Here is a 17,672-nt window from a genome sequence, read left to right on the forward strand (position 1 = left end):
AAATAAAAGACTTACTGGATTACTGGAGGGAGAGGGGAAGTTAAGGGGATAGGGAGTGGGAAGGATGAAGATTATCACATGTCTTACATAAAATTTCAGTTTTGAGATGCCATTGTTAAGGTGTGGTAATGGCATATAAGTAACTTCATAAACCTAGAGAAAAGAAGTCCAAAATGGTCACAAAGACAGGAGTTGCTTAGAAAGTTCAGACTTTCAGTTATCTAAATGAATTTTGGTTAACATATATGTTTTAAAACATAAATCAATTCCTCCATAATTTCTGAGGTCCATAAAACAAGCAAGGCTTCTGAAAGTGATGACCAACTAGTTCTTCCTAGGATAACAAGCCACAAATGCTGCATATATTTTTCTAGTACCCATGAGAAGTTCATAACTTTTGGATAGAAGTTTGACAGTCCTGATAATTTTCAATTAGTTGTCTATTATTGATAGTGTTTGCACTTAAGTTACCCATTCTTGTCTATTCCCTTTTTTGTCACAATCAGGAGGTATGATCCAGGCACATCTCAGTCTCCTTTTTTAATAGATTCGAAAAAACACTTATTAAAGATCTGTGTGTGAAACCTTGGGCTAAGAATTAGGTGTTAGCAATTAAACCCCAACCTTAGACTTGATAACATTCTGACCCTATCCAAATTTTCAAATATCTAGACTGGTTAAATCAACTAAAACTGATTTTGTATGTTAAGAGAACTAAAATTCTTATTGTTTTATTACTTAAAAACGATAATCTTTGCCCTCATATCTCCTACAAAAGATTAGTACATGTCTCCCATCTTAGTTTAACACAGGAAAATAGTGCAAAACAATAAATTTTTATTTGTTCACAGTTAGACACAAGCAACTGCCTTGACATTTTTAGAACATTCTAATAAGGACAGCAAAACCTTTTGATTCCAATTCTCATTCACTAAGATTGTACCATTTTCCCTTGCAGTTCATATTTATGGCATTTACTGTGGATTGTTTTTGACATGCTTACAAGCGTGAGGCAGGGAACGGATTGAACCTTTTTGACAAAAGATGACATTTTAGATTTGAACTAAAAGCAGTTAAAAGAGAAGTGTTGCCACTTTGCTAAACGAGCCCCTTAAACTGCAAGTTCACTCTATTATTCTGAAGTTCCGTGGTTGAGGTTTATAAAACTAGATTATGTCCTTAGCAAAAAAATCTGTTCCTCCATAATTTTTGTGGTCCATAGAAAAACAAAGTCTTCTGAAAGTGATTCCCAATTCTTCCTAGTGTAAAACACCTGACACTCTTGGGTAAACCCATACTGGAGTCAATACCATATGATCCTGCTATAAAGAAACCTCCTCCCTCCTCTCCAAACATGGCACCTGGATTTAGCCTACAGGTTTCAAATTCCCAAAGGTATCCTCTGAAAGGAGAATGGAGCTCAGTAGGTAAGTCAAGTCTGTTTACTCAAGGATAATTTTTGTGGCAAAGTTACTTATCCATTATCCATTGAGCAATGGGGAAAGAAGGGACAAAAAAAAGACACTCTACCTTCATTAAATCATCTCAAATGTAGGAAAGTCATGTTAGAGAGATAGAACTCCTCATTCACACTGGTGCAAGCTTAGCTTTTTATGAACAAACCAAAGTTCACTTTTCCTCTCGAATTAGCACATACATATAGATTGTAGGAGCATACGTGTAGCTATATTTTGGGGCCAAATATAAGAGCACACGGTAAAAACTCAGGAGCCAATTCCCTTACATAAAACCATTCCTTATTTGGATGGACAAAGTTCCTACTGGTAAAAACTTATATAGGTGCAATTAATTTGCAAATGGGACTACTTTGAAAACTTCTTAAGAAAATTTCACACTCACACATATGCGCACGCGCACACACACACACACACACACACACACACACACACGTGCTTTGGACAAGATAAAATTTCTAACATTCATTATGGGGCAATTATAAAGCACGTACCATGAAGAGTAAAGAATGTAACAAGCTAAATTGTCCAGAACACTGATTTCTCCAACAACTACATGAAGTAAATCATCCCTGGTCAGATTGATCTACTCAGTCCAATATTTTGCCTGATAATGACAACCAAAGGCCATTGTGAGAAAACACAAGTATTCTTCCTGAAGCCACTTCAAAAGGCTATGGCCCACCTCTATTTTTTCAAATAACCTATTATGGATCTACCTTTTATAAATTAATATATATCTTTCTTGAACCTGTACTTTTAACTTCCAAACCACCTTATCATATTCTAAAAGTTTTGCTAGCCACTAGTAAGGTAAACTTAAGCTTTTCTAAAATTATATCTTTCTAGGTTCAAAAAGGAGGTGGAGGTACTTGGGGTACCCTCTAGTTCTAGTATTCCAAGATTTAGTAAAAAAGGCCACCTTTTCCTTTAGTAATTCTTTCCATAATTTTATAGATTTTGACCATATCATCCCCTCAGCCTTCCTTATCAATTTTTTTCATTTTTGTTTGTCCTCACAAAAGTTCCTATTATTACCTGCCTTGTTCTTGTCACCCTGTTGATTGGTCTCTAGCTTTATCTTTTTTAAGCAAATCATCTGCATATATTGCAAACACAGATGAGTCATGGTTTGGTTGTTATTCATTTTGTTTTCAATTCCATTTGTAATAAAAGTTTGCCTCCACTTTTCTGACTTTTCAAGTTATAGCCACATTGTCCTCAAGAAAGAGGTGATGATTCTCAGATCTAAGATGTTAACAGCTCATATTTTAAAGTCTGATTTGGAGAGAAAGTGAATTATTGACACTTGGTCACACTGAATTTCATCTGTCACCTTTTTTTCCTATTTAGACCTCATGAAATTTTCCTGAAGCATATCCCCACAGAATAGGTATTTCACTACCTAGAAAAGCTTGAGTGTTACCCACTAACTTTGATATTTATTTCATTTGTAAAAATATTAACTGATTGCTTCTAAGAATCTTGTTAGTATCCCATCCACAGAAATGATTATTATCCCTTACACTTTGGTTCATGTTTCTAAGCAAGCTCTATTCCATGGGTAAACACTTTTCCTAACCCAAGTAATTCAATTTTCAACTTTCTGATACCTTTGTCAAAGACACTGGGAAAACCTAAAATTTACACCTTCACACTTAAAGATTCAGGCATGATTTCTTCCTATTGTTAGCATATAGTTACCTCCCAACTTTGTTCCCAAAGGTCCACTTATGTTGTTCTTAACTACCCTTTATAATTGATTCTACCAGCTTAATAGGCTAGAAAGAAAGTTCAAGAAAGATATACCAGTCTAGAATTCCAAGTCTCCTCAAGGAACAGGAAATCAATAGTAATCTAGTAGTTTTCCGATCTGTGATCTGATCATTTCTAACTGATTGCACACTTGGCCTAACTATTCCTTAATTTTTACCATTTAGTTTATTGATAATGCTTTGATTTTTAAGAAGATTCCATTAATCTGTGATTTATACTTAATTTGGTATTAGTCTAGGACACACTGTGCTTGCACCTGTATTTGTTCAAATGATTATGACACAGAGACTTCAAGAAAATTCAGGAATGAAGAAGTCTCTCTTCTATATCCTTCTCATCTCCTGATAACTTTCTGGACTGTGATCAGTGTTCCCACTGACTTTCTAACTTACCCATGTAATTAAAGAATTGCACTACTGGCTTTTTTAAGTCCTTCAAAAAGTATATGCAGAATGAATGCTTTTTTTTAAAAAAAAGACTATTTTATATCTAGTTTTCATCCACTGCAGACAAAGTTTTAGGTAACAACAGAATGTTTGACCTGAATGGGACCTTGTAAGTTATTTAGCCCAACCTTCCTCATTTTATATAAACAGAAGCTCAGACAGAGGAAGTTACTTAACTACTGTCATAGTTTAATTAGTGGCAGAGCTGGGATTAGAACTGACTCCCAGACTCATGCTAATTCCTCCAGATATCTATATGAATATAAAGCTACAAATCTTTTTTTCCCCTCTTCCAAAGGCCTTCTTTAATTCACTTATTAGCCATATGGGCCATTTGTTCAAGTACCTAACATTTTTCAATTTGTAGCACATATTTTTCTTGGGCTTTGTAGGGGGTGTCTAAAAAGTTTCTAGGGTTACCATAACTTTCTAGTTAGAAATAGTTATTTTGGCTTTGTTGCCTCTTCTAAAAATGAATAATTTATTAAAAATTTGGGACTTTCCTTCATCAAGCTAAGTGTGTTGAAATATTTACTAAAACATTGTGTTACCCACGAATAAACCCCAGACAAGTTTCAACCTACTACTATGAAGTTACTCTCTAATTCAACCCCTTTAAAAAAAAAAAAAAAAAAAAAAAAAAAACCACTAACAAGTACCACCTCTGACCTTCACATCTTGTCCTGATGAGATATTCAGCCAAATTAGCCGTGGATATCAGAAGTCCCCATAGTATTAGCCAACCTAATTTTGCAAATGCTAATCTAGTCATTTCTTGCTCAGTCTCATCATGGGAAGGGATACTAGGGTTGTTACATTATCAGTTATTTTCATTATTTAAAGCAAGGAGTTTTCTGCATTTCCTTGCCTAGTAAAAATAAAAATCTTCATCTTCTCCTAGCTTCCCCATACCTCTCTTGTTTTTACAATTCTCTATAGCCCGTGGGTCTTCCTTTAGTCTTCAAAACATTACTTGTAATTCTGCTCTTCATTTGCCTAGTATTCCAATTGAAGTATTTCTTATGTTTCTAATGTTTTCAAGGCTTTGACAGAGCTGATTTTTCTGCCCTTCTCTCTCCCTGGCCGATGTCTTAAGTACATGGGCATCCCTTGTCCACATTTGTCTGATCACTTAAATGGGCTCTCTGTTGGTTACAACTTCTCAGATTTCCCTCAAAACCCTCATCACCACTGAAACTTGGAATTCAATAGTTACACTCTACTTGCAAACCAAGTACTTAAGATACAAAATTAAGAGTTAGTATGGAAAAAAGTTGTAGCTTTGTTGGCCTAAGCCACTGAGGCAATTATGCCAGACCTAAGAAAAGATGGTCACATAGCTACATAACAAACGACGCTGAGATTTCTTTGGAAATTCTGGTCATTTCTGGTGCAGTATTAGAGAGTGAGATGAACAAGGCAGGATCATGAAAAGTAATGGAGAGAAAACAGAAGGAAAAAGGTTCAGCCAGTCTTCTGGATGCATTAATGCTTCCACAAGGATTCCTTAGGAAAATTTCCAGTCTCCATTCTTCCCCTTTCTCTCCCACCCCCCAGAGTTTGGGTTTCATCACCTGCACCCCCCCAATTGTAGTCAGAAGAGTACCAGCTTTTCAGCCAACACCAAATAAATAAGAGGTAGAGGGGAAGGAGAGATGGTGCTTCACCAAACCCCACAGCTCCAGCTCCAGTTCTTTGAAATGGCAGAAGAGGGCGTTCACACTGAACTTTCTAGGAAGCATTATCAGAGCTTCCAAAGAACATACCAGTGAACAATACCCCCTTTTTTTCTTGATCATCCTCTGCTTTGGGTGCTGAACTTAAGAACCAGAAAGCAGAGAGAAAAAAACCATACGCATTCAGAAGACTTCACCTGAAGGTAACTGGCTCTGTAAACTGCATCCTAGAAAGCAACAAAACCAGACTTACCTGTACCACCACCAATCAACTGGTCTGCACTGAAAGTTGGGCAAGCTACTTGAGCTCCAGTAAAGCAGAAAGTTGTGTTAGATTCAAAGATTAAATTTGGCCTCATATTGCACAGGTTTATAGGATGCAACCATTTGGGGAAAGGAAGAAGAAAATAAAGATACTTATGAATGCAAACTGGCCCTTGGGTTAGCACATTGCTAGGAAAGAAAGGAGAGGTTTTAGGTAAGAGTCAAGAAAAGGTCAGAAGCATTTCACTGCCAGATCCAAACACCATTCTTCATTCAGTCTTTTGTCAAAAGGAGTTCAGTCCTATTTCCATGGCAAGAATTAGCTACTCACACCTGGAAATATGAAAGCTTTTACACTTGCATTCATGCCTCCCATTCTATGCCAAGAATATGAAAGTTAACACTGATTGACCATCATCCTTTAACTGGGTTCATGCTGAGTCTCATTGTAGTCCATGATACGAAGCTGTCCAACACTTTCCTGGTTTTTGGGAGATGGGTGAGGGTTGTCTAGGCCCAGGGGAGCCTTTACTTCCAAGTTTGGATCTTTGTACAGTTCAGTCTTTAGTGTCTCAGAAAGGCTGTTGTTGATCAAGCCGTCCTCATCACACTGGCTCTCACTCTTATTACGAAACAATTCTCGAGCCTTTATGGCCAGGAAGCTCTCTGAACTGGGAAGTGAGCCCACAGTCACAGGGATGCTGGTGGAAGGTTCTACTGTTTCCCACCGACTGCTGAATGGCCCTACTCTCTGGTTTGGGGGTTTCTCAGGGGTAGAAAGCTCACTACTGCTGCTACTACTTCCTCCACCACCTCTGCTGCCACTACTGCCCCGGCTGCTACCAGACTTGGGGGTCTTAGTTTCACCATTGTGGCCAGCAGCCTCTTCATTGTGCCCTACCAGTGAATCAGGGCAACCTTCATTACAACAGTCAAGCCTGTTAATGACAAAGAAAGATGGGGAGAAAAGAGGTAAGGGTTATGACTTGAATTGCCATCTAAAAGGTAACATATAATAGCACAACTCAGAAATGACTGTTGGGTCAGAACTGCTCATGTTAATCAACTCTCATTTAGTTTGTAATACAATAAAGTGAGGGCAGAATCAAGCATAATAAGCATGAGCTCTCAGATCGTCATGAAATTTAACTCAACTTTATGAAAGTAAAATGGAGATTTTAAAAAATATTGTTGATTTCTACTATTAATTTCTGGAATTAAGGAAGGCTATCTTAAGGCCTTAAAAAGATGACAAACAATTCCTTCTTCAAAGGGATGAATTAAAGAGGGACTGATTTGACAAACCAAACTGTGGTTATAAATAAGAAGTATAAATTAGGAAACATAAATTAAAATCATTGTTAAAATTGTTCATACCTTTTAATAAAAAAGTTCATTAAGTCAATAGGAAACATTTTCACCTCCCATTAGAATGGCAATAATTGTTTAAAAAATAAAATTTAATGGTGACTGTAGAGGAAAAGTAATTATTATATTACCGGTTGAGTTTTAAATTAATGCAATCTTTTAGAAAAGGAACCTGGCAATATAACAAATTTTATGTTCAGGGGGGCAGCAAGGTGGAACAGTGGATAGATCACTAATCCTGAAGTCAAGAGGGATGGGAGTTCAAATTTGAACATTTACTAGCTGTGTGTCCCTGGTAAGTCACTTAACCCTGACTGTCCTCCCCTTACTTTCCCCCAAAATCGAACATATCCTTTGATCTAGTGAGTCCATTAATCAAAACTATCATAATTTACAATAAGAGAACACACTCTTTTACCAATGCATAACAACATCTGCCCTGTAAATTAAATCTTTAGAGAGTTGCCTAGGCTACTAAGAAATTAAGTGACTTGCCTAGAATTACAGAGTTAGTATATGTTGAAAGTAGGATTTAAACCCAGAATTTCCTGATTCTGAGGCTGGCTCTCTATTCATTATGCCACATTGTCTGAACAATATTTTTAAAAAAGACCTACTAAATAAGTGATTTTTTTTTATCAATGTAATAAACTGTTGCAATATTTAAATGAGAAATAAAAAAATATAGAAAAACAAAGAATTATTAACTATTAACTATTAACAAAACCAGTATACAGATGGAAAATAAATGGAAGTCAGCATAAAGGGAATTAAATTATTTTTTTGTTAAAGCATTTTTAAGACTACTGAGTTTAAAATAAACCAAAGCTTTTCAGTTCCAAATACAAATTTAGTTGCAAAATATAAATTGATATAAGCGTCAAGTCATTACCTCCAGAACATAGAATCCTACTTTTTTCCCCAATATGCTCTTACCTTTCCTCAGCTGCCTCAGCTGCTTCTGTCTTTTCTTCAAGTTTTTTCAGGAGGCCATCTTTCTCCAATCTGCCATACAAATCTAAGATTTCTAATTCAAATGCCTGGGTAATCCTTTTCTGAGCCTCATACCTGCTCTCTACTGCCTGTAGCTGTCCTCTGAAATGGAACAAGAAAAGAAGTTGCCATAAATTTGAGAGGTTTCACTTATAAGCCATATTTTATACTGCTAACACAAAACCTCTCTTAATAGAGGCTACCTAGCCTGAAGTTTGACATCCTCCAGGTATTTTTTCTGTTCCAACAGAAGATGGTCTTTCTTGGCCAAATGAGATTCTAGTTCCACAATCCGTTTTTGGGAGGTATCAAGCCGCTGATTCTGTTGAAGAAGATGGCTTCTATTTTTCTCTAGTTCCTTCCGATAAGAAGTCTTCATCATTTCCACTTCCTTAAAAACAATCAAGTTAAAAAGAAGTTTGAGTCAATGTTTATTAATGAATTAAGTTTTTCTTTAACCTATTTGTGTCACATACTAGAAACTAAAAAGAAAGACAACTGAAACAAAAAGGGTAGACACTGGCTAGAATTTGTTATACCAAATGGGTAGGTCTGCTCAAGCAAAGCATTTATGACACAGATAATATAAAAGCTTTGGCAAGAATAATTTCTCAAACACACTGAATAAAATAGTCCTGCCCTGTTCACTTTAGACAAATCAGATAACCTGTAATATATCATTTCTATAGTATATCATACACCACAATGAAATAATCATTTAAGTATGAAGTAAAGGAAACTAATAACAGGGGAAAAAATCCTCAGTGATACTTCAGAAATTATACTATCTGGAATGTTTTATGTTAGAAAACTCAAATGCTACTCTTGAGATTGAATACATTCCAACATTTGGTCACAGAGCTATGCTATGGTAGCTAAATGCTTCTACTACTACTACTAGCAAGGACTCAAAACACTTATCCTAGTTTTACCTCTCTGACCAGCACAGATAGATTTGTTAAGGGTTCCAGGACATTCAGATATATGCTCTGGGGCACTCCTGAAAGACTGTCCTAGACCCTCTTCTCATTCCTCTCTTGGCAACTTCATAAGGTTCCATGGGTCCAATTACTGTCTCTATGCTGATGATTCCAAGATTTATATAACTCAACCCTAATCTCTATCCTGAACTATAGTCCCACATCACCAGTTGCTTTTTGGATATCACAAAATGAATGTTTTGTGGACATCTTATATAAAAGATGCCTAAAATGGAACTTATACTTCCACCCCAACTCTTAACTGTTCCAAACTTCCCTAATTACTGTGAAGGACATCATTATACACCCAGTCACACCTAAGCTCATAACATCATCTCTCTTTGATTTTTTCCCCTCAAATACCTGTTTGTTTTCCATATTTAAATGTTTCCCTTTGTTTCTCATCCAACTCACATATCTACCACATTGCCAAATCTTGTTTCTACCTCCACAATATTTAGTATATTCTCCCCTTCTCTCCACTCTCACAACCATCACCCTAGTTCAGCCCCTCATTACCTCTTCTTACCTGGGATATTACAATAGCCTTCTAATTGGGATCCCAGCCTCAAATCTCTCCCCACTGCAATTCAGGGAGCTGAGTTCCATTCAGTTGCCAAACTGATTTTCCTAAAGTGTAGGTCTGTTCATGTCACTTCCCTATTCAATAAAGTCCAGTGGCTCTGTATTAATTCCAGGATCAAATATAAAGTCTTCTGTTTGTCATTTAAAAGCCTTTACAAACTAGCTTCCTCTGACCCTTTAATCTGCTATATTTTATTCTTCTCCATTGATTCTACAATACATCCACACCTGCCTTCTTGCTGTTCCTTGCACAAGCCACTCCACCTCCTGACTTGGTAACTTTTCACTGGTTTTCTCCCATGCTTAGAATAAATACTCTACTTCCTGAAGTCTCTGACTTGCTTCAAGACTCAGTTCATATCCAGATCTTTTCCTGTCCCCTATCATTCATCTCTACTCCACCAAGCTCTAGCTAGTTCTTCTCCTTTGAAATTATTTCCTGTCTGTTCTGTAGACATCCTATATTTATCTAGCTATTTTATATGTTGTTTTCTCCATAAGAATATGGTAGGGTCTACATTTGTCATAATGTTTGGCACATAGTAAATACTTAAATGCTTTTTTGTTTTTAACAGCCTAAATGCTTCCTGAAATTCACTTGTGTTTTTGATAACTAGCATATCTAAGTATAATGAATATGAATGAGACTGAATACATGAAGTTCTCTATGTAGCATCTTCCCAAAGCCATTTTCCCTCCTATGGGTTTTCCAAAGCCATTAAACCATTCAGATAAGAATTCAGTTTATTAATCTGGAGTTAAGACTGTCTTACTTAAAATAGTTTTTGTCATTTAGCAAGTGGCTGAAATATAATAAAAGGCAATCTGGCCTATTGTGAAAATTGTATTTTACCCCTTTTCTAAGACTATTTTAGAGGGAAGAAAAAAATGTTATGCTCTTAAACAAGACTATGAATGATGAGTAATTTAGTGATAGGAATCATTTTTAGTTTTACTATTAAAATTCTATTCAGTACAAAAACATAAATAACATTACTCAAGTCTATCAAGTTAACATAAAACATTTGCTTTAACAATACTGGTGAGTCACATAAGGCCAGGAACAAGATGGTCTTTTTGACAAAAGTAAGCTCAACAACTAATCAAAATTAAAAGCTAAAGGAAAATTAAATTGCATGCAATTACCAAAGGAACACATAATCCAGCATGTACCCATATGCCTCCAGGCCTGAAAGTTAATAAAACTGACTTTCTTTTTTGTTCAATTTTTTTTTTTTTCTGGCAAAGGGTGTTTTTAGGGTACAAGAACATACCTGACAGCTGGAAAGTGCTTGTGTCATTAGCCTAGGGACATGGGGTAAGGGAAGATTCTCAAACAAGTAAAATAATTCTATTATGTAGATTCAGGCTTTAAAATCCATCATTGAGGCTGATTTTCTCAACAGTATTATCAATGCCATCTAACTGAATCCCACATCAATATTCTGCATCAAGAGTTTTCATTTCTCTTGACCCCCACATACCTGTGTAGTATCTGCATGCTTGTTCTGCAATTGCTCCAAATACAGCTCATTGACCTCCCCAAGAACTAACAGCTGCCTGTTCAAGAACTCCATCTGCTGCTGGACTGACTCACTGTTTGAAAGCTAACCAAAACATGAACACATACAAATAATCAGGTATAAATTCTGCAGAGCTAAAAACTGCTAAAGGGAACCTACAAAGCAGAGCACAAGCTAGACCTATACTATTATCAAGTGTAAAAATCAAAGGACTGGATAAATTACTCCTTTTGTTGACACTTCATCATTCCCTGGCCTCAGAAGTAAGGGATTAGAAGGGAAGCCTAATATGTGGTAAAGATAAGGAAAAAAAAAATACTCAAAGAGTTAAAAAAATTAAAAAGTACAAGGGAAATGTAAAAAATCAAAAACTGAAAAAGGAATTTCCATACCCTGAACAACCAATTATTTATGTATAACCACCCCAGCAGAAATTTAGAGGCCCAGTAGAGTAACAAAGCTAGAAGGAAGACTCACCCATTCCTGGGCAAATTGATATTTTCACATCTGCAGTGAACCCCACAGGAAGACACACAGCTCAGGAAACCTAAAGGTCAAACTTATTCCTTTTCTATAAAAGGGTACACCACTGCAAGCATCATCTAGTGGACAAGGGATGCATGTCTCCAGTTGGAAGGAATGGTGTTGGGCAATGCTGTCAAAGGGCCAAGAGTTTACTACATTTCCTACCTTTTGAGAAACTTGGCTGAGCAGCAACTCTCTGTGACACACTTTATTATTGGCCTTCTTTAATTCTAACCTCAGCTCTGCAATCATATTTCGGCAGTCTTCCAGCTTTGTCTGTCCAAGCAGATGTTGGCAGAAGATTAGATAATGACCGACTGTGAGACCAGATTGTGTACTACTCCAAGGGCTAGCCAACCTTCAAGTGGTAATAATTCTTCAATTATGCTATTATCCATTGTTCCTTAAAATACAATTTCTTGGCTTCAAAAATTATAATACATTTGACTTAGCAGCCCTATATTGTCAAGAACAAATCAAGATTTAACACAGATACCAAAAAACTGATTAAGTTACTGTGTTATGATCTTGGAAAATAACACTTTCATTTAGGTGAAATTAATAAAGTTAATTTTCTTGCCCCATACAGTTTTAACTTTGGGCTGCTCCCCCATTGAATTTGTTCAATATTGTAGTTTATACCTGCAGTTCCTGGCTTTGATTATAAAATTCCTCCCGATCATGTTGCAGCTGTTTGATCTGACTGTGGAGCTGGGTCACCACAGTGTCACGTTCCTCTTGAAGCTGATTGTATCTGGCCTGTTCCTTCTGCATACTAACCTTCCACATCTGGATGTCTTTCTCTTGTAACTTCAACTGATCTTTCTATCAGAAATCAAAATTGGCATGAAGTTTTTTAGTTGCCTAGCATAGGGATTTGCACACCCAAAGTGCTTAAAAAATACTTGTACTGGAATGCATTTTCCCCCAAAAGGCAACAAAAGTTAAAGGTTTCCCAAAGTAAATGTCCATCAAACAAAGAATAACTAAACAAACTGTCGTACATGAAAGTATTGGAATACTACAAGTACCGTAAGAAATGACAAATATGATGAATACAGAGAAACATGGGAAAAATCTATGAACTGATAGAAAATGAAGTAAGCAGAATTGAAAAAATATATATACAATAGCTACAAAAATGGAAATGGATAGAAATAACAAAATAATTTAAATAAATGCTTCAGACTTATGACTGATCAAGTTTAATTCCAAAGAAAAGATATTAAGAAGATACCTCTTCCTACTACTTTGTAAAAATAGGGGACTGTAAATGTGAAATGTATTCTGACTTTTTCAATGGGATGATTAGTGTTTTACGAAACTATTTTTTTACTTTCTCTGATATGTTCTTTATTATAAAGAATAGCTCTCTTGGAGGAAGAGAGGGGAGAGACCAAGGAGAAATGTAGATGATATAAAAACAAAAGTTATTAATACTTTTTTCTTAAAAGCTTAAGTTTTCTTTCTCTGTAAACACTTCATTTAAACAATCACAAGTAACCAAAAATAAAGAGTTACTACTGATGAGAGATTGCATACTGCTTATTATATCTGGTAGCTTCATATGACCCAATTCAAACTTGGAAAGCTTTTAGCCAAAATACTTCAGTTACTATACTTAAGATTGAATGTAATTTGCTTCAAGATATTTTGAAAAGTGTCATTTTCTTTCAAGTTTTTCAAGACTCTAAACTACCAGCCAGGGTTTGAATCTAAAGACTTTGGATCAAACAAAGGTAGAGTAATGACTGCATTATCTAGCATTATAAAATGGACTATTCTAACTACAAACTTTTTTCCCTCAATAGAAAATCTTCTGAAGTATGATACTATCACATTAAGCTTTATAGCATGAAAATAGTTCATTTTTTAAGTTATTATTTTAAGGAATCATTCTCACATTCAAAAAAATAAATTTTCACTTATCATTCAATAAAGATTTATTAAGCATCCTCTATGTACTAGACACAGTACTAAGTTTGCAGAGTAAAGATTAGGTGTTCTTTAGTACAATCAGTAGTCATCAGTAGTACAATAAATGATCTACAAATGGTAAATAAACCATTTTGCAACTATACGGTCTGTGAAGATTATTTAATGCTACACTCCCACCTCCAACCTCATCTCTTTTTGGCTGGATTTATCTAATTAGTATAAAAAACTCCCAGTGAGAAAACTTTCTACTAATGCTGACTGGCAACTGCTATGCAACTTATAGCCTTAGAGATTTGCCCATGGCATTGAGAGGCAGGTCAGAAGACTTTGTTAGAGGCCAGTATTGTCAGAGGAAAGATTTGCATCTAAGTCTTTTGGACTTTAAAGTGATCTTTCTATGTATTAAATCAAACTACTTCCACTCCTTTTTTTTTTTTTTTTTTTTTTTTAAGATAAGGACACTATGGCCTAGAGAAGTGAAATGATTTGCTCCAACTCATGAAACGAATGATTACCCAGCCAAGACTACAGCTTAGTCGGCTGACTCCTAGGTCTAATGCTCTTTCAACTAGCCCACTGCTACTGCATATTTAGACCAGTGTTGGGCACCTGCACAAAGCCTTACCATAGCAGCGTTGTGTTCCTCCAGAGCTGTGGCTTTGATCACCTTCCGTAAGAGTCTTCTGTTCCGGAGAGCATGCTGCTGTCTTTTGAAGCGCTCATAGAGTAACTGGTTGTGCAGTAACAGCAATTGGTTCCGAAGGGTGTGAATCTCATCTGAGGGTGGAGAGCCTAAGCCAGGAGTGAAAGGTAGGGAACAAATGCTGGAGCACCTTTTGAACATTTCAATCTTGAGCTAACCATGAAGATTTGATATACTTTAGTGGCAGGGAAGCTTAGGGAACAAATTTATAAAAAAACAATTACATTATCTTTGGAAATATTCCACTGGCTATACAAGAGCCAATTCAGTGGGTAAGAAGCAAGACTTGACAGTTTATCAAGTACCTATGTTTCCTCTCTTAAAAAGACTAGATGGACAAACAAAGGCTATTCCTTTGAGGGCATTTATTTATTTATTTTTGTCAATGAAGATTATAGCTATAAACTCAAGATTCCTATTCTATTTATTCAGATATTCAATCACTGTACTCCATGTTTATTCTGTGAAAATTCTCCATATAACTTTTTTCTCCAGGGATACCTGCAGTCAATATCTGCTGTAGTCCATCAATTTTCTTAATGACTGAATTAGTGACACTTACCACATTTCAAAAACAGGAAAGGCCTCATTTGTAATACTACAGGAACTCAGTGCAAGTCTGATGACTATAACTTAAAGGGTAGAGATCATCATCACTTTCCTTCAATGTACTTATGTGACAGAACAATACACAGAAATATCTGGGGCCTTTTGAACTGGTTATTTTTAGTCTGGGTTTAAAACAAAGGAAGTTTACCTCCAAAGTGGGTCCAATCGACAGATTTACTGGGCAAAGACAACCTACAATGAAAGATTTTACTCAGGTGACTTTTCAAATTGGAAGCTGAAATTAAGTACCTTGACTTTAGGAGATAACCCTCCTGGAACATTTTATTTCATCACTCTCAACTTCCTATTTCCCTTTTATTTGACCCGTTCCTCCTATTAAGAATTCCCAATCATAACATTTAACTCATTTTTTTTTTTTTAAAGAAATTGCCTTATTAAAGGTAAATAGAAGAGCCTCTTAAGACATGGTAAGACTTACTGCTTTTGAAGAGATTCCATTAGAGAGATTACTTTTAATTAGTGCTACTATAGTCTAATTCTAAGCACTGTTCACATTCAACATCACAATCTGTTTTTCATGTCTATATCCACAGGATGATCTAACATATTGAAAGCAATAGGACATAAGGACATAGGACAAAGGAATAAATAATGAAAAACACTATTCAATAAAGTTTAAGGCAGTGAGTATCTAGGCATCCTAAACCTCTAAAAAAGACAGATTTGATTTATTTTATATTCTATATGAAATTCCAGCTCATAAAATCAACTAAGTTTCTCCAAACTTTCCATCTACTTTCTGTCCCTCCTCATTCACAATGAAGACAACAAAAGGTTTAAAAACAAGTTCAAGTTACTTACTTGTTTAGCTCTTTTGTATGTGCATCTGCTCCCTGTTGAATCAACCTATCCAATACCTCCACTGGGGAAGTGGAGGGCATATAATCTTCCTCTGTATTTCCTTTTACTTTCTTTAATAGCTCTTCTGTCTTCTTGCTGACAAAATGGTAAGCAGTCTTTGGCAGTGCCATCTCAAAAAGATGATCATATGGGGGAGGCTGTCCACGTCCAAAACCTACTTTCTGAGATGGAATTTTACAAGGGCTAGGCGTTAAGATGTTTGTCTCTAATGAAGTCTGGCTTTCCCTGTTACCAGCAGGGCTTTCATTGTCACACCCACAGGGCCATTCTATGGGTGTAAAGGCTTGCTTTGGTGTGTCAGGCCCAAGCTTGTCCAGAGAGGAAGTTAGAAGTTCAGTGCTCACATTAGGACCTTGAGTGTTAGAAGATGTTGAATGGGACTTCTTCTGAGAACATGGGAGACTATCTCGATAGAAAGGCGAGTCAAATCCTCCTCGAGGCACCACAGGCTCAGTATCTGCTGTAGTGATCTCAGAAAGCTCCTTTGATATTGCAGCTAACAGGAAAAGAGGAAAGAAGAAAACCCAGAGTTCAACTGAGTGTACGACTGGGCAATTTTTAGGGTATATGCTACAATTTATAGTGTTTATGGATGGCTCAAAATGGGAGACTGGTATTAAATTACCTAGTAGGAAATCTGAAATAAAATGTCTTTTTTCTAAGAGAAAATTAAGTGGACATATACATTGATATTAAAGCAATTTTATGACAGAATAATGTCATTTAAATTTTGCCATTTAAGTAGCTGACATACCAGAATTCTATATGCATTACCTTCTTCCTTATCTTTCTCAACACTATCTTCTTCAGAGGCTAAATCACCTAAAAATTCTGGAAGATCACTTAAAGTGACAGAACCCTTATTGGCAGATGTTTCTTCTAAAGAGAAAATGGACAAATTAGTTTACAAAGATAACAAAATTTACAACTATAAGCCCATTTCTCCCCCTCCTCCAATCCCCCAACCATAAGACAACTGAGGATTTGTAACCTTTATCCCACCTGTTTGAGAAAATGAGAAAATACTCACTCTGGAGCTAATCTCTCCAGAGCTCCCCCTGCAGACTACTAAGAACTTTAATAATGATCTAGTTACAGTTTTCAAAATTAGTGATTCAACGCTAAATGAAATAAATTAAGATTAAATTTTCATGAGAGGTAAGAGAAAAGGCATCCATACAGCTCTGTTCATGAAACTACTTAAAACAGTTCATTTTAAGTGCTTGGAAAACAAAGTTTAGACTAGACAAGTTAGATCTGATTTCTTTTAACTTACTATCCAGGGTCCCTAAAAATGCATTGTTGCAAATTATTTCAAAATTTCATGTGCTTTTCACTTGTCCCAGCCCAAACCCTCATCTTATAACTTTTAAAGGTATGCCCCTGAAGAATCTGGTTTGTTTCAATAGAGAGAAAACAGATTGTGAAATCTACCACTGCTGAATAATAAATTTTACCTAATCCTCTATCATTAGGAAGATGATGTTGTCTGTGTAGACATGGTCTCTCCAGTCTGTCCTCCTGGAACAACAACAAAAAAAGGACATTTTCAACAGAGAATAAGTTTATGTATATACTCACTGATGTTTTGAGAGTAGAATCCATAATTATACCATATAATTAGGCACAGAATTTAAAGATCAGCCCAGTTACCTTGACTCAAAACTGACAAAATATCAGGCCAAAGTCATATTTGGTATAATTAGGCTTTATAAAATCTAGTTAAAAGCAATTCCTCATGATTAGGCAGGAGAAAATGATGGCAGCTAGGCAAGCCTGGCATTTACCTTCTTGGGGGGCATGACTATAGCCTGAGGGGGTGAAATGTGCACGTAGTCATCTGAATGGCAGGGAGGAGGAGGGGAAGTTGCTGGTGTTCCCAAAGGAGTTCCTTTCCCACCTGATCAAAAGTAAGCATGGAAGAGATAT

General features: G+C 36.1%; 1 protein-coding gene across 7 annotated transcripts in view; it reads right to left on the minus strand.

The window, feature by feature from the left end:
* Positions 1–817: 817 nt before the first annotated feature.
* TSC1 (TSC complex subunit 1) overlaps positions 818–17,672 on the minus strand; it is a 40,305-nt gene continuing 23,450 nt past the window's right edge. For all 7 annotated transcript variants that reach the window (XM_051980236.1, XM_051980241.1, XM_051980238.1 and 4 more), the window contains 12 exons: positions 17,531–17,643; positions 17,201–17,264; positions 16,518–16,622; positions 15,684–16,239; positions 15,010–15,053; positions 14,175–14,341; positions 12,254–12,436; positions 11,777–11,887; positions 11,048–11,170; positions 8,202–8,389; positions 7,942–8,100; positions 818–6,575 (listed from right to left, as the gene is read on the minus strand). In XM_051980236.1, the coding sequence (XP_051836196.1) occupies positions 6,059–6,575; positions 7,942–8,100; positions 8,202–8,389; positions 11,048–11,170; positions 11,777–11,887; positions 12,254–12,436; positions 14,175–14,341; positions 15,010–15,053; positions 15,684–16,239; positions 16,518–16,622; positions 17,201–17,264; positions 17,531–17,643 (2,330 nt within the window). In that variant the 3' untranslated portion in view covers positions 818–6,058. The remainder of the gene's footprint in view (positions 6,576–7,941; positions 8,101–8,201; positions 8,390–11,047; positions 11,171–11,776; positions 11,888–12,253; positions 12,437–14,174; positions 14,342–15,009; positions 15,054–15,683; positions 16,240–16,517; positions 16,623–17,200; positions 17,265–17,530; positions 17,644–17,672) is intronic.

This window comes from Antechinus flavipes, chromosome 2, assembly GCF_016432865.1.
Source record: "Antechinus flavipes isolate AdamAnt ecotype Samford, QLD, Australia chromosome 2, AdamAnt_v2, whole genome shotgun sequence".
Lineage (NCBI taxonomy): Eukaryota > Metazoa > Chordata > Mammalia > Dasyuromorphia > Dasyuridae > Antechinus > Antechinus flavipes.